This window comes from Aquarana catesbeiana, linkage group LG03, assembly GCF_042186555.1.
Source record: "Aquarana catesbeiana isolate 2022-GZ linkage group LG03, ASM4218655v1, whole genome shotgun sequence".
Taxonomy (NCBI): domain Eukaryota; kingdom Metazoa; phylum Chordata; class Amphibia; order Anura; family Ranidae; genus Aquarana; species Aquarana catesbeiana.
Window position 1 is genome coordinate 300,244,291 of NC_133326.1, and position 20,218 is coordinate 300,264,508.

At 40.4% G+C, this 20,218-nt stretch overlaps 1 protein-coding gene across 2 annotated transcripts in view; it reads right to left on the reverse strand.

The window, feature by feature from the left end:
* PTPRQ (protein tyrosine phosphatase receptor type Q) overlaps positions 1-20,218 on the reverse strand; it is a 450,263-nt gene that overhangs the window by 219,026 nt on the left and 211,019 nt on the right. For both annotated transcript variants that reach the window (XM_073620248.1, XM_073620247.1), the window contains exon 17: positions 18,232-18,352. In XM_073620248.1, coding sequence (XP_073476349.1) covers positions 18,232-18,352 — 121 coding nt within the window. The remainder of the gene's footprint in view (positions 1-18,231; positions 18,353-20,218) is intronic.

Here is a 20,218-nt window from a genome sequence, read left to right on the forward strand (position 1 = left end):
AATGACATTTTGATGTGGACAAGGGCCTCTTTCTGATAACCTTGGGCTGTGGTTGTTGGGGTCTGCGGGTGTGGGCTTATCGAAATCTGGAAGGGTTCACTGTTTTGGGTTAGAAAACTTCCCCTGTTTGGAAGTTCTGCTGTGAACCGAACAGGGGGTGTTTTGGCCCATCCCTGCATGGAAAAATGGCTTGCCCAGAGGGGGTAGGAGGGGTAAATGTGGTAAGATTACCTTACTGAAATCTTTGGTGGTGTCCCATATATTAAGAGTGTGCCACATTAAAGGGTTCATGGAGGCTGGCCTGGACTTGGATGGGAGCCAGGGAACCAAATGAAGGAAAACAGGGAAGCAACAGAACATCTCCAGGTAGACCTACAAAGGGGCCTGTGGGGGTGCATACAAAGAGATCAACGGGGTGATTTGTTCAGCTGTGAAATATTTAGCAAAGTTGGAAACTCCAAGACTATCCTGCTTTTTTGTTTGTAAACATTGTGTATTTTAAAATTCGTTTTTTGTTGGACCAAATGAATTGTAGGATTCTGGAAAGATTTCAAGACGTATAAGGGAATGGGAATTAGGAGGGTGCGAAACAGGTAGAGGAGTTTCAGTAGGACTGTTATTCTAATGGCATAGAATTTCCCATGATAGGTGGTGGTGAGACCAAGAAGAGATCAGGGTTTTTAATCATTGGAAAGTTGGAATATACAGTATCTCACAAAAGTGAGTACACCCCTCACATTTGTGTAAATATTTTATTATACCTTTTCATGTGACAACAGTGAAGAAATGACACATTGCTATAATGTAAAGTAATGAGTGTACAGCTTGTATAACAGTGTAAATTTGCTGTCCCCTCAAAATAACTCAACACACAGCCATTAACCCCTTCCCGACCAGCCGCCGCAGCTATACTGGGGCAGGTTGGCTCCCCTTGGCGAACCGTCATAGCTGTACGTTGGTTCGACTTTTGACCACTAGGGGGTACGCGTGCGCCAATGGAGGCGCGACGCCGGAGCCGATGTCATGACCGCCGGGCACCTGCGATCGCTCCACACAGAATGGAGATCTGTCAATGTAAACAGATGGATCTCCGTGCTGTCAGGGGCTAGGAGAGCGATCTTTTGTTCATACTAAGTATCCCCCATAGTTAGAATCATTCGCTAGGTAACACAGTTACCCCTTGAGCGCCCCCTAGTGTTAACCCCTTCTCTGCTAGTGACATTTACACAGTAATCAGTGCATTTTAATAGCACTGATCACTGTATAAATGCCAATGGTCCCAAAAATGTGTCAAAAGTGTCTGATCTGTCCGCCATAATGTTGCAGTCCCGATAAAAATCGCTAATAACTGCCATTACTAATAAAAAAAAAAAATTACCATAAATCTTTCCCCTGTTTTGTAGACACTATAACTTTTCACGCAAACCAATCAATATACGCTTATTGTGATTTTTATTACCAAAAATATATAGAAGAATACATATCGGCCTAAACCGAGGAAAGAATTCGCTTTTTTAAAAGAAAATTTGGGATATTTATTATGGCAAAAAGTACAAAATATTGTGTTTTTTTTAAATTGACTCTCTTTTTTTGTTTATAGCGCAAAAAATAAAGACTGCAGAGATGATCAAATACCACCAAAAGAAAGCTCTATTTGTGGTAAAAAAAAGGACATCAATTTTGTTTGGGTACAGTGTCGCACGACCGCGCAATTGTCAGTTAAAACGACGCAGTGCTGTATCGCAAAAAATTCCTGGTCATTGAACAGCCAAATCTTCCAGGGCTGTGGTTAATGTCTAAACCGCTGGCAACAAAAGTGAGTACACCCGTAAGTAAAAATGTTCAAATTGGGCCCAAAGTGTCAATATTTTGTGTGGACACCATTATTTTCCGGCACTCCTTAACCCTCTGGGGCATGGAGTTCACCAGAGCTTCACAGGTTGCCACTGTAGTCCTCTTCCACTCCTCCATGACGACATCACGGAGCTGGTGGATGTTAGATACCTTGTGTTCCTCCACCTTCCATTTCAAGATGCCCCACAGATGCTCAATAGGATTTAGGTCTGGAGACATGCTTGGCCAGTCCATCACCTTTACCCTCAGCTTCTTTAGCAAGGCAGTGGTCATCTTGGAGGTGTGTTTGGGGTTGTTATCATGTTGGAATACTGCCTGTGGCCCAGTCTCCAATGGTAGGGGATCATGCTCTGCTTCGATATGTCACAGTACATGTTGGCATTCATGGTTCCCTCAAAGAACTGTAGCTCCCCAGTGCCGACAGCACTCATGCAGACCCAGACCATGACACTCCCAGCACCATGCTTGACTGTAGGCAAGACACACTTGTCTTTGTACTCCTCGCCTGATTGCTGCCACACACGCTTGACACCATCTGAACCAAATACGTTTATCTTGGTCTCGTCAGACCACAGGACATGGTTCCAGTATTCCATGTCCTTAGTCTGCTTGTATTCAGCACACTGTTTGTGGGCTTTCTTGTGCATCACTTTTCGAAGAGGCTTCCTTCTGGGATGACAGCCATGCAAAACAATTTGATGCAGTGTGCGGCGTATGGTCTGAGCACTGACAGGCTGACCCCCCACCCCTTCAACCTCTGCAGCAATGCTGGCAGCACTCATACATCTATTTCCCAAAGACAACCTCTGGATATGACGCTGAGCACGTGCACTCAACTTCTTTGGTCGACCATGGCGAGGCCTGTTCTGAGTGGAACATGTCCTGTTAAACCGCTGTATGGTCTTTTATGGTCTTCTGTATGGCAATCTTCTTATAGCCTAGGCCATCTTTATGCAGAGCAACAAATCTTTTTTTCAGATCCTCAGAGAGTTCTGTGCCATAAGGTGCCATGCTGAACTTCCAGTCACCAGTGAGTGAGACAGATAACACCAAATTTAACACACCTGATCCCCATTCACACCTGAGACCTTGTAACACTAAAGAGTCACATGACACCGGGGGGAGAAAATGGCTTATTGGGACCACTTTGGACATTTTCACTTAGGGGTGTACTCACTTTTGTTGCCAGTGGTTTAGACATGAATGGCTGTGTGTTGAGTTATTTTGAGGGGACAGCTAATTTACACTGTTATACAAGCTGTACACTCACTACTTTACATTGTAGCAAAGTGTAATTTCTTCAGTGTTGTCACATGAAAAGGTATAATAAGATAAAATATAATAAAACAAAAATGTGAGGGTGTACTCACTTTTGTGAGATACTGTAGTTAGTTGCATAAAGAGTTTGATATGAGCCGGGTAAAATGAATTCCCAGATATTTGAGATGGGAATTAAGCCAAGTAAAATTAAAGTTTTGTCCTAAGGAAGATGGGGTAGCATCTGAAAGAGAGATATTAAGGAATTATCTTTATTGTTAACAAGATCCACATATTTTGGAAAATTGTTTGAGTGTGGAAAAAAAAAACAGGTAAAGTTGTGTGTGGTTGAGTTAAAGTTTCAATAAACCTACATCATTAAAAACTATCCTCTTACAAGCTATATGCATAGGACCACACATGTCCAGCCTGATCCTCTCCTTATACGCGGATCCATCAGCTAAAGTACGAGTCAACAACACTCTGTCGAATGCCTTTCCCATCCGTAACGGTGGAAACATGAATCAATCACGAACTTAGACATACAACTCCCCTCCAAACTCCTAGACTTATATAGGAAAACCACATATCTCTCCTAAAAAAACTAACCTCTGACCTCAAAAACTGGAATAAACCATTGTTTTCGTGGTTTGGCAGAGCGGCAATCCCGCAATGAATGCCCTGCCGAGACTCTTATACATTCTGCAGACGATCCCTATACTAGTTCCACTATCCTTTTTTAAAACATACAAAAATATCTGCTCCAGATTTCTCTGGGGGATCGCAAACCCAGAATTAGCTTTAACCACTTCCATACAGGGCATTTTCACCCCCTTCCTGCCCAAGCCAATTTTCATCTTTCAGCGCTGTCACACTTTGAATAACAATTGCTCGGTCATACAACACTGTACACATATGACATTTTTATCATTTTTTTCCCCACTAATAGAGATTTCTTTTGGTGGTATTTGATCACCTCTGCAGTTTTTATTTCTTGTGCTATAAACAAAACAAGAGTGACAAGTTTGAAAAAAACACAATATTTTTTACTTTTTGATATAATAAATATCCAAATTTTTTTTTTTAAACAAATTTTTTCCTCAGTTCAGGCCGATACGTATTCTTCTACATATTTTTGGTAAAAAATATCGCAATAAGCGTATATTTATTGGTTTGCGCAAAAGTTATAGCGTCTACAAAATAAGGGAATAGATTTATAGCATTTTTATTATTATTTTTTTTTTTACTAGTAATGGTGACAATCTGCAATTTTTATTGTGACTGCGATATTGCGGCGGACATATCGGACACTTTTGACACATTTTTGGGACCATTCACATTTATACAGCGATCTGTGCTATAAAAATGCATTGATTACTGTATAAATGTGACTGGCAATGAAGGGGTTAACCAGGAGGGGACGCTGTAGGGTTAATCATATTGCTAGGGAGTGATTATAACTGTGGGGGGAGGGGAATCACAAGGGGAGGAGACCGATCGGTGTTCCTCTGTACAAGGAACACACCATCGGTCTCCTCCCACCTGACAGGACGTGGATCTGTGTGTTTACACACACAGATCCACGGTCCTGCTCGGTTACCGGGCAATCGCGGGTGCCCGGCGGACATCGCGGCCGCCGGGTACGCGCACCGGGACCCGAGTGACGCGGCGTGCGCCCCCTGGGGGACCTGGAAGGACCGCCGTCATATGATGGTGGCCCAGGATAACAGCTGCACCGTCCCGCCGTCATATGACGGTGGGCAGGCAGCAAGTGGTTAAGCAACTTTCCCAACCAAGGCAACTTGGAGGCATTGGCCTCCCAGACCTTCTAAACTATGACACAGCTACCCATTTTACCAGAATAGTAGACTGGAATGTTCACTCACACCACAAAGATTGGGTCCCCCTTGAAGCTTCCTTCCTTCCTTTCTTTCTACCCCTGGTTTCTCTAACGTGGACAACATCGCACCACATCCCATTAGAGATCCGTACATTGTACCCCTACCCATTCACCAAAAAAAGTGTCAAAAAAGTAGAAATGACAGAAGACAGTTTAGGACAATTCCTTTATAAAAAAAAAAAGTGTCCCGCGATGTCCATCCTCTTTCAATCACGGAGCCGACGGTCCTGAAAAAAAAACGTCCCCTTGACTGCCGTCTTTAGCTGTTATTTAGTCAAGGGTGGGGCCACCCGGTGATGTAAATGGGTGACACTGCCCTTGGCTATATAAGAGCTGTCAAAGCAAAAAGACGGCAGTCACAGGGACACCTCCCATGGAGGAGGAGTTTTTCCTCCTCCGTGGGGTTTTTTCGGGACCGTCGGTGCCGTGATTGAAGATGGAATTGTCCAAAACAGTCTCCTGTCATTTTTACTTTTTTGACACTTTTTTGGGTGAATGGGTAGGGGTACAATGTACCCCTACCCATTCACATAGAGGGGGGCTGGGATCTGGGGGCCCCCTTGTTAAAGGGGGCTTTCCAGGTTCCAATAAGCCCCCCACCCACAGACCCCCACAACCACCAGGCAAAGGTTATGGGGATGAGGCCCTTGTCCCCATCAACATGGGCATGTTCCCTCCCCATGTTTAGGGCATGTGGCCTGGTACGGTTCAGGGGGGGCGCTCTCTCATCCCCCCCTTTTCCTGCGGCCTGCTAGGTTGCGTTTTTTTTTTACATTTTGGCGCAGGGTTCCCCTTAAAATTCATACTAGACCTGAAAAAAATGGCGTGGGGGTCCCCCCAAAATCCACACCAGACCCATCTGGTCTGGTATGGATTTCGGGTGGACCCCCAGGCCATTTTTTTTCTTTTGGAGCGGTGTTCCCCTAAGATCTATACCAGACCTGAAGGGCCTGGTATGAATTTTGGGGAGACCCCACACCATTTTTTTTATTTTGGCACGGGGTTTCTCTTAATATCCATATAAGACCCGAAGGGCCTGGTAATGGACTGAGGGGGACTCACGCCATTCTTTTCAATGATTTTTTTATGTATATTGCTGAGATCCGACAATACATTACAGCCGCGAGCAATTTTAAATGACATTTTTTCCTTTAGAAATGTTGTTTTGCTGCGGGACTGTTATGAACATGGGAAAGATGCTCTACTTTACAGGCAGACAGGCCCCCCCCAGGCACTATATATATATATATATATATATATATATATATATATATATATATATATATATATATATATATATATATATATATATATATATATATATATATATATATATATATATATATATATATATATATATATAAAGGAATATTTCATTTTTATTGTTTCACTTAAAGCATTATTAAAATCACTGCTCCTGAAAAAACGTCAGCTTAAAACTTGTTTTTGCATTGATACATGTCCCCTGGGGCAGTGCCCGGGTCCCCAACACTTTTTATGGCAATAACTTGCATATAAGCATGTTCGTGTCCCATAGACTTTAACGGTGTTCGCATGTTCGCACAAATTGTTTGCCTGTTCACATGTTCTGCTGCGAACCGAATTGGGGGGTGTTTGGCTTATCCCTAGTGCTCACCCATCTAATATTTGGCTATAGTTAACAATGGCTGCTGAAGTTGAGGTTTCTTCTGCTTTTCTTCTTTCACTTCTCCCAGGCCAGCCTAATGTAGCCTGTATAATTAAATGCTCACGTTTGTCCGGCTCCCAAGTACATCACAGTTCAGGGATTCACAGCCTTTACACCCAAAATATCCTGGCCAAGTCCTCTGCCTAATTTGCACTGGTATCAGGCAGCCCAAATCCTATGGATAACTCTGTACTCTGCTGGATACCTTAGGGCTACCATGAGTATGGATCATTCATGGGATTCAATAGAGTAATGAATAATTTTACTCATGTAGGCTCATTTATCAAAGATTTGTATTTGCCCATTGGCTTTACTTATTTATCCAAATGATCTCAGTCTGAAACTTCAAAATGCATCATGGGGTCAAAGGTCACATGAAGTCCACAGTTCTTGTCAACTGTCTGATTGCATGTACTTCTTTACTAAAACTGGAGAGTGCAACATCTGGTGCAGCTGTGCATGATAGCCAAACAGCTTTTAATTTTAGCTTGTTCAATTAAGGTTTGACAATAAAACCTGGAAGCTGATTGATTTCTATGCGGAGCTGCACCAGATTTTGTACTCTCCAGCTTAAGCACATCAACCCCAGTGTGCGAGGTAAGGCAGTTTATCAGATCTCAAGTGACCTCTGGCTCCCTGATACAAGCTGAAATGTCAGGCTGGGTTCACACTGGTACGACACAACAGTTGTACCACTTTGGGTCCGACTTTGCCCTGTGATCTGACTTTGATCCCTGACAATACCAGGCACTGTGTCTGGTATGAATATTTAGGGGGAGCTCCAGCCAAGTTTAAAAAGAAACGGCATGGGTAACCCCTATGTGAATGAGTATGGGGTACATTGTACCCCTACCCATTCACCTAAAAAAAGTGTCAAAAATAAAACATAGCACACAGGGTGTTAAAGTAATTTATTATGGCAGCTCCCGCGTTTCTTCCGACTTCTTCTCCCCTCTCCGGCTCTTCTGCCTCCTCCACTGTTGTCTTTTGCCTCCGTGCTTTCTCCGGTTCTTCTTCCTCTGTCCGCTGTCTTCTGCCACGTCTTCTCCATTGTCTTCTCGCTCTTTTGCTGGGTCTTCTCGCTCTTTTGTTGGGTGTTCTCCGCTGTCTTCTGCCTCTGTTCGTCTCCCGCTCTAATGCTGGGTGTGCGGTGTGCCACTACTTATATTGGAATAGGGTGGGGTCACCGGAGGCCCGCCCCTTATGACGTCACCACCCAAGGGGTGGTCATCAAGGGGACATCACCCGGTGACCCCGATCCATGCCAATAAAAGTAGGGGCACACCGCGCACCCAGCATTAGAGTGGGAGAGAGTGTTGTGTCAACATCGGAAGAAGAACAGAGAGAGAAAAAAAGCAGAGAAGGCCCAGCAAAACAGCAAGAAGACCCAGCAAAAGAGCGAGAAGACAGCGGAGAAGACCCAGCAGAGACAGAAGACAGCAGACAGAGGGAGAAGAACCAGAGAGGGCTAGAAGACATCAGCGGAGAAGACCCGGAGAGGGGAGAAGAACCCACAGAGGCAGAAGACATCAGCGGAGAAGGCAGAAGAGCCCGAGAGGGGAGAAGAGATCGGAAGAGACACCAGAGCTGCCTTAATAACTTACTTTAAAAACATGTGTAAAATTCTGTTGTGGAACGGCAGCTTACTGTATTTTTTTGTGCCACATCCAGTAATAGGCAATAAACAATAAAAGAAGGGATCCCATAATGGTGGACTTTTAAGGCACTTAAGCAAGGAGTATTACAATGTATTAATACAAATATAATTTATTAAATTTCAGCGTTAAAAACAATAATAATGTAACAAATATTGTATGGAATGCATAACAGACATTTTTACATGTATATACACGGTTTCAGAAGTACTCTTGCACCCGACACGTTTCGGAGTAAATATACCTCCTTCCTCAGGGGTGGATGTAAGTCAGAAACATTTCTATTCTAAAAAGGGTATATAGGAAAAATAGAAATATATGTCAACATTCAAACATATATATGAATATAACATTGTAGTTTAATCTCCATGTTTTTTTACACTTACATTATTGCAGTGTGTTGCTGACTTAGCATTCCATATAACTATGAGTTAAAAACAAACAGCAGGGACACGGTCTGTCTACCATAAGGATTCTTGGTTCCAAAAGGGAGCAATGGTTTTCAATTGTTAGAAAATTATTCTGTATCCATATTGCGATGAAAAATTCATTCAAAAAATTCTTTAGTGAGGGAGGGGGGTTAGGTCCCTCCCTTGGCCTTCCAGAGAAGGGGAGGCCAGTAGAGGGCGTAGGAATAGAGTATGTCTGAGAATACACTGAGGCCGAAAGGCAAGTCCTGCAAAGAAACATATTAGGAAGACTGTGTCATGTTTGCTAGAGATAATATACACTGTTTTTATTTATATTTTAATAGAGGTGGTTTTTTGTGTGTAAACGATAAATCATACCTGAGGGTTGTTTGGTAGCCCAGCTACTAATGTTGCTAGTGTATAGATGGTAACTAAAAAAAGTGGAAGATTGCCTGTTTAGTTAACTAATAATTTATAATTTTTTCATTTCTAAATCTTATGCAGACATCACAGGTGCGCTAGCATGTTTACTGTTTTGTTATAACCTTTAAAAACAGTACTTTATTTATTATAGTTTATTACCAATTATTGAGATGAAAAAAGTACTGAGCCCTACTAAAGCACTCTTAGTGGTATTCTTAATTACTTTAGTTTTCAAAATAGGATAACAGCATTCTTCTAGAAAGCGTCTTGGTATGACATTAAAGTGGCACACAAGTAGAGTTGTGATAATCAAGGAACGGAAGAGGTGTCTTACCTGAATATTCCAGAGGTAAGCAAAACTTCTAACAGCACAGATCGGTGTTGTACAACAGAGTGTGATAGACATCCGGTGTGCTAGTATACTATCAGTATAAGAACCCTCTTCTCACCAATCAGCTGTTGCTGCTGATTGCAACAGCTGATTGTGTGGGAGGGAGAGAAAGCAGGGTTTTGCCAGGTGTGGCCCCCCCCCGGGTTGAGTGCGCGCCGCCTCGTCCACAACTCGCATGCGCGAACCTGCACGCACATCAGAGCGGGGCCGCCCACTCCAAACACCGACACAGTAAGCTTCCCCAGCGGACTGCGCATGTCTGCTGGGGTCGCAATATGGGAAACAGTCACAAGCTGTACAGTGACTGTGCCCATACAGTAAGCCGCCACGCGTTACATAGCCCGGGCGGCTTTGTGTGGCGGGCGACGCTCAGATTTAAAATCATATTTAGTAGATGGAAATTATATTCCATATATGGATTTAATACACTTGACTATAATGCAGAACCTTTTGGAAACAAGAAGGATTGGTGACAGATGTTAATTAACATGACAGGGTTACGTAGGATTTTCGGTTGCATAAATCTGGGTATATCAAAAAGTATAAATATGGATATACATAATTGAGTAATAGTATTTATTGTACAACTTAAACATATTGCATATTCTGTTTAGTCATACATAGTAGTATACATTTTTGGCAGGATCAACGTAGGTGAAACACATTTGAACATGGTGTAGAGCAAAAAAAAAAACAGAAATCTGCTTAGTATGATGATTGATATTAGTTGTTAAGGATACAGTTAAATTTAAATAGAAGGTTTCGTTGCATCAAGTGATATATATTCCAACAAAATTTAAAAAAAAACAAACATAAAAAACATTGTGTCAAGTGATATTTTGGTGTTTTAGCAAGGTCCAATCTGGGTATATATCAGTAGTTTAGATGATAGTGCTTATTGAACAACATAGGTATATTGCACATTATGTTTAGTCATATATAATGACATACATTTTTGGCAGGATCGACATGGATAAAAAATCATTTAAGCATGATATAAAGCAAGAAAACAAAAATCTGCTTAATATAGTGGTTGATATTGGTTATTAAGGCCAAGATTGGATTTAAATGACAAAATTTAGTCGCATCAAGTGATATACATTCCAACAGGATCAAATGGTATACATCACATCAAATAGTATTTTGGCAGAATCAACACAAAACTTTTTCTGTTGAAGTATATTGTGCGTGTTTCTATGTTGGCAAATTTTATTGTTCCCTTCCTCCCGAGGAGAAACCTTCAAGGAAGGGTTTAAACCAGATTGTTTCATTTAAACCGGGGGGCTGGGTAGTTTTTAATCTATGAATCCACTGTGATACCATTTGCAATAGGATCTTATTCCAGTCCCCTCCTCTGGGACTTGGATGTACACGGTCCAGGATTAGGAACTTTACTTTCGGAAATTTTCCATCATGAACTAATGTAGTGTGTCGACCAAGAGGAAAATCAGGGTCCCAAGTTTGCATGCTGGTTACGTGTCTATATGCTCTTCTCCAGAATTCTAATTTCGTTTTGCCAACATAGAAACACGCACAATCACACAAAAGCAAATAAACCACTCCTGAGGTTTTACAATTAGAAAAGTGCCTTGGGTAGAAGGATTGGCCATTGGGAAGAGTGGGATTTTTCTGTGTGAGCATGAATTTACAATAATTACATGCCCCACATTTAAAAGTTCCTTTATACTTACAATGGGATTTGTTTGTCTCTCCCTTATATTCACTGGTGACAATCCTGTCCTTAAGAGATGTAGCCCGTTTAAAGGTGAATAGTGGCCTAGATGGGACAAACTGTCCCAGTGCTGGGTCACATTGAAGCATGTGCCAGTATTTGTTTGTAATAGTTCTGATTTGTTTATGCTGATTGCTATATCTGGTGATAATTCTAATAGCATTCGTGTCGTTTTTTGATTTTTGAGAATATAGCAGTTCATTCCTTGGTTGCAACGAGGCTTTTTTGAAAGATCGTTTTAATGAGGCATGGGAATAGCTTCGTAACAAAAGTCTTTCTCGTAGTTTGTTGGCTTCCATTTTATAGACGGTATCATTTGAGCAATTCCGTCTTACCCTGAGGTACTGGCTATAAAGAATAGAGTCCATAAGGGGTTTGGGGTGGAAACTAGTAGCGTGCAAGATAGCATTGCTCGATGTAGGTTTCCTATAGAGCCTACTCAGAATGGCTCCCCCCTCTCCCTTTAGGCTTCTATATCCAGAAACATAACGCAAGATTTATCATAGATCATAGTAAAGCTTAGATTAAAATCATTCTTATTCATCCTTAGAAGACACTGTTGTAGTAAGTCTGGTGGTCCGTCCCAGACGATGAATATGTCATCGATGTACCAGTACCAACCAATAATTATTATTATCTATCAATAAGATCAGTTTGATCACTCTCCTTGAGGAGAGAGATCAAATAGTCAAGTGCCTGGCTTTCCTGCGGAGTAGGGTTTATGGGCGTTTCTTGTTTATAATAGAGTTTTTTTTTAATTAATTTCCGGACAAAGAGTTGGAGATCTTTGTATATCTCAAATTTGTCTGCATTTTGGTTGGGGCAGAAATTTAGACCTTTCTTTAAGATAGCTATTTCGTCATGGGATAGATTGTATGATGAAAGGTTGATTATATTCAACTCAGTTCCACCTTGTTCAGTAGTGTGTGTTGTAGGAATTAGAGTGCTATCTGAGTGTATGTGTTGAGGTTGGATTGTGTAGGCACTTGACCATTTGAGCTCTCTCCTTGAGGAGAGTGATCAAACTGATCTTATTGATAGAATCGACCTCTCCCAAATATTAAAATCAGTAGAAATATCAAGTGACACTCCCAAGACAAGTAGGTTCACACTAAAGAAAAAATCAGACTTTTGTCCAGCACCGAGTACCCACCCAAATGCAGCAGCCTTCCTAAAATTGGTTGATAAGGAATTAGACAAACTAAAAATCCATACGAAATATTCCAACAACCTAACTAAAAAAGAAATGTTGGCATTAAAAACACTATCGAACAACAATCAAATTATTAAAAAGGCCGCAGATAAAGGAGGGAATATCGTTGTACTTGACAACGAGAAATATGTCAACATGCGCAATAAAGTACTCAACAATTTAGAATGGTATCGCCGGATTCCGGCCAACATTGTAAAAAAATACAATGGCGATTTTTACCTATTAATAGACACTGCATACTCAAATTCTATAATAACCAAACAACTTTGAGAATTCATTAGAAACAACTTACCCCGAATCCCTATATTTTATGCGCTCCCAAAAATACACAAGGACGCTAACAACCCACCCGGACGACCAATTATCTCTGGTGTAGGAGCAATACGTGAAAACGCCAGCAAGTTGGTAGATTCATTTTTTAAACCCCTTGTTTTATCCTTACCATCTTTTGTAAAGGACACAGTTCATGTTTTGCAAATTATTGACAAACTAAAAATCCCTGAGGATGTCCTACTAGTAACGGTAGACGTTGAATCCCTATACAGCTCAATTCCTCATGAAAAAGGTATAGTGGCTATAAAACACATCATACAGAAACTGATGATATAGACCATATCTATGGGGAATTCACCACTTCTCTGTTAGAATTTATCCTTACCCACAACGTGTTTACCTTTAATGGCTCCCACTACCTCCAGGTGCAGGGGGTTGCGATGGGGACATGTTGTGCCCCATCGTATGCCAACCTGTACCTGGGGGAGTGGGAGGCCATGTTCCTAGGTGATAAATCCTTATCGATGTACACGGACCACATTATTGGTTGGTACCAGTACATCGATGACATATTCATCATCTGGGACGGACCACCAGACTTACTACAACAGTGTCTTCTGGATGAATAAGAATGATTTTAATCTAAGCTTTACTATGACCTATGGTAAATCTTGCGCTACGTTTTTGGATATAGAAGCCTATAAGGGAGAGGGGGGAGCCATTCTGAGTAGGCTCTATAGGAAACCAACATCGAGCAATGCTATCTTGCACGCTACTAATTTCCACCCCAAACCCCTTATGGACTCTATTCCTTATAGCCAGTACCTCAGGGTAAGACGGAATTGCTCAAATGATACCGTCTATAAAATGGAAGCCAACAAACTACGAGAAAGACTTTTGTTACGAAGCTATTCCCATGCCTCATTAAAACGATCTTTCAAAAAAGCCTTGTTGCAACCAAGGAATGAACTGCTATATTCTCAAAAATCAAAAAACGACACGAATGCTATTAGAATTATCACCAGATATAGCAATCAGCATAAACAAATCAGAACTATTATAAACAAATACTGGCACATGCTTCAATGTGACCCAGCACTGGGACAGTATGTCCCATCTAGGCCACTATTCACCTTTAAACGGGCTACATCTCTTAAGGACAGGATTGTCACCAGTAAATATAAGGGAGAGACAAATAAATTCCATTTTAAGTATAAAGGGGCTTTTAAATGTGGGGCATGTAATTATTGTAAATTCATGCTCACACAGAAAAATCCCACTCTTCCCAACGGCCAATCCTTCTACCCAAGGCACTTTTCTAATTGTAAAACCTCAGGAGTGGTTTATTTGCTTTTGTGTGATTGTGCGTGTTTCTATGTTGGCAAAACGAAATTAGAATTCTGGAGAAGGGCATATAGACACGTAACCAGCATGCAAACTTGCGACCCTGATCCTCCTCTTGGTCGACACACTACATTAGTTCATGATGGAAAATTTCCGAAAATAAAGTTCCTAATCCTGGACCGTGTACATCCAAGTCCCAGAGGAGGGGACTGGAATAAGATCCTATTGCAAATGGAATCACGGTGGATTCATAGATTAAAAGCTACCCAGCCCCCCCGGTTTAAATGAAACAATCTGGTTTAAACCCTTCCTTGAAGGTTTCTCCTCGGGAGGAAGGGAACAACAAAATTTGCCAACATAGAAACACGCACAATATACTTCAACAGAAAATGTTTTGTGTTGATCCTGCCAAAATACTATTTGATGTGATGTATACCATTTGATCCTGTTGGAATGTATATCACTTGATGCGACTAAATTTTGTCATTTAAATCCAATCTTGGCCATAATAACCAATATCAACCACTATATTAAGCAGATTTTTGTTTTCTTGCTTTATATCATGCTTAAACAATTTTTTATCCATGTCGATCCTGCCAAAAATGCATGTCATTATATATGACTAAACATAACGTGCAATATACCTATGTTGTTCAATAAGCACTATCATCTAAACTACTGATATATACCCAGATTGGACCTTGCTAAAACACCAAAATATCACTTGACACAATGTTTTTTTTTTTTTTATTTTGTTGGAATATATATCACTTGATGCAACTAAACCTTCTATTTAAATTTAACTGTATCCTTAACAACTAATATCAATCATCGTACTATCACACTAAGCAAATTTCTGTTTTCTTTGCTCTACACCATGTTTAAATGTGTTCCACCTATGTTGATCCTGCCAAAAATGTATACTACTATGTATGACTAAACAGAATATGCAATAAGTTGTACAATAAGTACTATTACTCATTTATGTATATCCATATTTATACTTTTTGATATACCCAGATTTATGCAACCAAAAATCCTACGTAATCCTTCATGTTAATTAACATCTGTCACCAATCCTTCTTGTTTCCAAAAGGTTCTGCATTATAGTCAAGTGTATTAAATCCATATATGGAATATAATTTCCATCTACTAAATATGATTTTAAATCTGAGCGTCGCCCGCCACACAAAGCCGACTGGGCTATGTAACCCGTGGCGGCTTACTGTATGGGCGAGGGGCTTCCATCATAGCAAATACAGAGTGTGGTGGTCTCATCCCTATCAAAATGAACCATAGAAAAAGAAATCCCCCTATGTTTAGGACTTTAACAGGCCACCAACTCTTTGAGTATAAAAATATAAATTTTATTAATATGGTTAAAAAAAGACGTAAAAGCGTCTATAACATACAGACTAGAAAACCATTCCATAGTATATACACAATCAAAACTGAGAATATGTATAGGGTGACAAAAAATAGATGTACTCTCACAAGGGTAATGTACCCCGATACCCCAATACCCTTGTGAGAGTACATCTATTTTTTGCGCACTCAACCCAGGGGGCCACACCCGGTGAAACCCTGCTTTCTCTCCCTCCCACACCATCAGCTGTTGCAATCAGCAGAAGAGGGTTCTTATACTGATAGTATGCTAGAAGGCCAGATGTCTATCACACTCTGTTGTACAACACCGGTCTGTGCTGTTAGAAGTTTTGCTTATCTCTGGAATATTCAGGTAAGACACCTCTTCCGTTCCTTGATTATCACCACTCTACTTATGTGCCACTTTAATGTCATACCAAGACGCTTTCTAGACGAATACTGTTATCCTATTTTGAAAACTAAAGTCATTGAGAATACCACTAAGAGTGCTTTAGTAGGGCTCAGTACTTTTTTCATCCCCCAATAATTGGTAATAAATTATAATAAATAAAGTCCTGTTTTTAAAGGTTATAACAAAACAGTAAACATGCTAGCGCACCTGTGATGTCTGCAAAAGATTTAGAAAATAAAAAATTATAAATAATTAGTTAACTAAACAGGCAATCTTCCACTTTTTTTAGTTACCATCTATACACTAGCAACATTAGTAGCTGGGCTGCCAAACAACCCTCAGGTATGATTTAACATTTACACACAAAAAAACACCTCTATTAAAATATAAATAAAAACAGTGTTTATAATCTCTAGCAAACATGACACAGTCTTCCTATTATGTTCCTTTGCAGGACTTTCCTTTTGGCCTCAGTGTTTTCTCAGAAATACTCTATTCCTACGCCCTCTACTGGCCTCCCCTTCTCTGGAAGGCCAAGGGAGGGACATAACCCCCCTCCCTCACTAAAGAATTTTTGAATGAATTATTCTTCGCAATATGGATATAAAATAATTTTCTAACAATTGAAAACCATTGCTCCCTTTTGGAACCAAGAATCCTTATGGTAGACAGACCGTGTCCCTGCTGTTTGTTTTTAACTCATAGTTATATGGAATGCTAAGTCAGCAACACACTGCAATAATGTAAGTGTAAAAAAACATGGAGATTAAACTACATTGTTATATTCATATATATGTTTGAATGTTGACATATATTTCTATTTTTCTTATATACCCTTTTTTAGAATAGAAATGTTTCTGACTTACATCCACCCCAGAGGAAGGAGGTATATTTACTCCAAAACGCGTTGGGTGCAAGAGTACTTCTTAAACTGTGTATATACATGTAAAAATGTCTGTTATGCATTCCATACAATATTTGTTACATTATTATTGTTTTTAAAGCTGAAATTTAATAAATTATATTTGTATAAATACATTGTAATACTCCTCGCTTAAGTGCCTTAAAAGTCCACCATTAGGGGATCCCTTCTTTTATTGTTTAAAAACATGTGTAATGTGTTTTATTTTTGATACTTTTTTTAGGTGAATGGGTAGGGGTACAATGTACCCCACACTCATTCCCATAGGGTGGGGGCCGGAATCTGGGGGCCCCTTATTAAAGGGGCCTTCCAGATTCCAATAAGCTCCCCGTCCGCAGACCCCGACAACCAACTGCCAGGGTTGTCAGGAAGGGGCCCTTGTCCCCATCAACATGGGGGGGCAAGGTGCTTTGGGGTGGGGGCACAGAGCCCCCTGCCCTAAAGCACCCACCCCCCATGTTAAGGGCATGCAACCTGGTACAGTTCAGGAGGGGGGCGCTCGCTCGTCCCCACCCCCTTTCCTGACCTGCCAGGCTGTGTACTCGTATAAGGGTCTGGTATGGATTTTTGGGGGACCCCCACGCTGTTTTTTCAAGGTTCCCTGTAAAATCCATACCAGACTAAAGTGCCTGGTATGCTCTTGGAGGGGGGACCCATGCTGGTTTTTATTTTAAGTTTGGCGTGAAGTTCCCCTTTAAGATCATCAGAGCACAAGTCGCATGCCAAAGTTGGATCAGTTAAGACAGTGATCCAGCTTTGATCCGACTTCAGTGATATTCAATGGGCTGAAGTAGGATCAAAGTCGGGCCAAAGTAGTGCAGGGAGCATTTTCAAAGTCGGGCCAACTTGTGTTGGACCAGTTAAGACGGCTCTCATAGGGAAACATTGATTTTCACACATCATGCAACATGAGCTCCCAATGTCGAAGCGCTTGTCGTACCAGTGTGAACCCAGCTTAAACACAGTATGCAAAGCTATTCAAGAAGGCAAATATAAACTTTTATTATGTAAGCCTGCACAATAATAATACTAATTTCAGGCAAATTTTAAGGAATTACATTACTTTTCTTTTTAAAGGGAGCTCTGGACCAGATTTTATGCTTCACTTACATATTTTCTAACACATTAAGAACTAAATGACTACAGATATTTGATTTTATTTACTAACTATAAAGCTTGTGCTATTTTTGATGAGCATAAAGATAATTACTTTCAGGCAGCCACTGCTGGTCATTTGCATGGACAATTCACTTTGGCAAACTGAAGCAAGGAATTAACATTTCCAATTGTAGTTTTAGATTGTTAAATTAGGTTCAATATGATTTTATTTCAGGAAGCATGTACATAGCACTGGTTATTGTGAGTGAATATATTTTAATTTTGGATGTCTCACCAGATATAAACTGTGTAGAAGAGTATAATTCCATTTGGCTCCAGAGGTGGTTGCCATGATAACTTCACAATTATACTGGACATCTCTTTTATACCAAGAAAACGTGGTGGAGTTGATGGGGCTGTAAGCAGAAAAAAGAAGCATGTAAATCAATCAAAAATGATTTGCATAATCCATTCACTGAAATTGCACTTTAAAAACCAACGAGGAACAGGTATTTCCACTCCATCGGCTCCAATAACATTGTGTTACTTTCTTGGCTACAAAAATGAAGGACAATTTTTCATGGTGGTATTAACACATCTGTTTCTGTGATTCAATGGAAAGAACGATTTCATGAGAACACAGATCAGTATGCATACCACGGTGATTTGCTTAATATATTATACGAATTCTGCGCTGTAATATTTTTTTCCAATAAAAGCAAAAATCAGCTTTATAGGTGTGAATGCATGTAAAAATAAAGTTATTTGCAACACAACTCCTCTGGGGGAAGAAAGCTGGAAATAATTATTTCGGCCTTCAAGAGGTGGGAAAATTCCTGCTGGGCATAACATCGGTAGATCATAAAAATATGGGATTGCTTGCAAGGCTTAAAGTGTTCCATGCTACACAACATATAACACACACTGACGCCACATTAATAAAACAGGAAATAATACATATGTCATTTGTATTTCCATCACAGTGTAATCATGCCGGACATGCAGTTATTCTGCAGCATGCAAATTTAAAAAATACTGAAACTCAATCAACTTCTGATGTCAAATATCTAATTCCAACTTTGAATTCTAAGCAATTTCCTTCTTTCAAATGTGTTCCATTGAATAAAAATAAGATTAGTTATGTTTCCCATGTCAGGCTGAGGGAACCATTAAAAGTATTTGTTTAACAATTACAGCTAAAATAATTATTACGTATTCCCTTTACACTGCAGTTAATTAAAATTACTTTGCAACTGCCTGCAAGTATGAAAAACATGACTAGTTTATGAACCTTGAGGAGCAGACTAGTTTGTGAGGCCTTAAAGTAGTTGTAAGGGAAAAAGATTCTTTACCGTTATTTATTCTTTATTAAGGTAAAAAAAAATCTGTAATTAGCGCCACCCAAATACTTACCTGAGCCTGATCTCAATCCAGCGCTGTGTCTAAAAGCAGCAGCACTGCTCTCTCTCTCTCATTCCTCTCAGGATATGGAGACAGCAGCAGGAGCCATTGGCTCCTGTTACTGTCAATCAAATCCTGTGAGGAAGGAGTGGGGGGGTGGGGCTGAGCCACAGATCGAGCCTGCACAAGTGCCCCCATAGCAAGCGGCTCGCTACATGGGCACTTGGAAAGGAGGAGGAGCCAGAAGCACTGGGTGGGGGGACCCCAGAAAAGGAAGTTTGGGGCTGCTGTGTACAAATCAATGGCACAGAGCAGGTAAGTATAACATGTTTATTATTTAAAAAATAACAATGAAACCTTAACAATCACTTTAATAGCTAATCAGTGCCTCTACTTCATACAAAACCCATTCCTTGCTGTAGCCATGCTTAAAAGTTATACAAAAAATGTGGATTAGTGGAAAGGCCTGAAAGGAGGGAGCTGTAGGAGGTAGGGGAGAAAAAAGTAGATTGTTGGATTTAGATCCAATTTAGGCCTTTCACTGACCACTCCTTCATACTCATGCATAAAAATAACCATGGCAGTTTACAGAGCACTGAAATATGACACTGCACTGCAATGATTTGTACAAAGCAGTTTGGTAACAGATTAAAGCTTAAAAATTCTTCTTATTTAGCAGTAAATTGTCTGCCTTATTCATGCCTGTGCAGACTGTAGTTAAGACCATACTAAAAAAAAAAAAAAAAAAAAATTAACCAAGAAATTACATACCAGTAAGCCTGATTTCTCTTATGTGTATGTAGGGATCTGATGCCCTCTACTGTCCGAAACTGTAAGTGGTTGTGCTGTGAGTTATTTATGTACATCATTTCCTGTCTCTA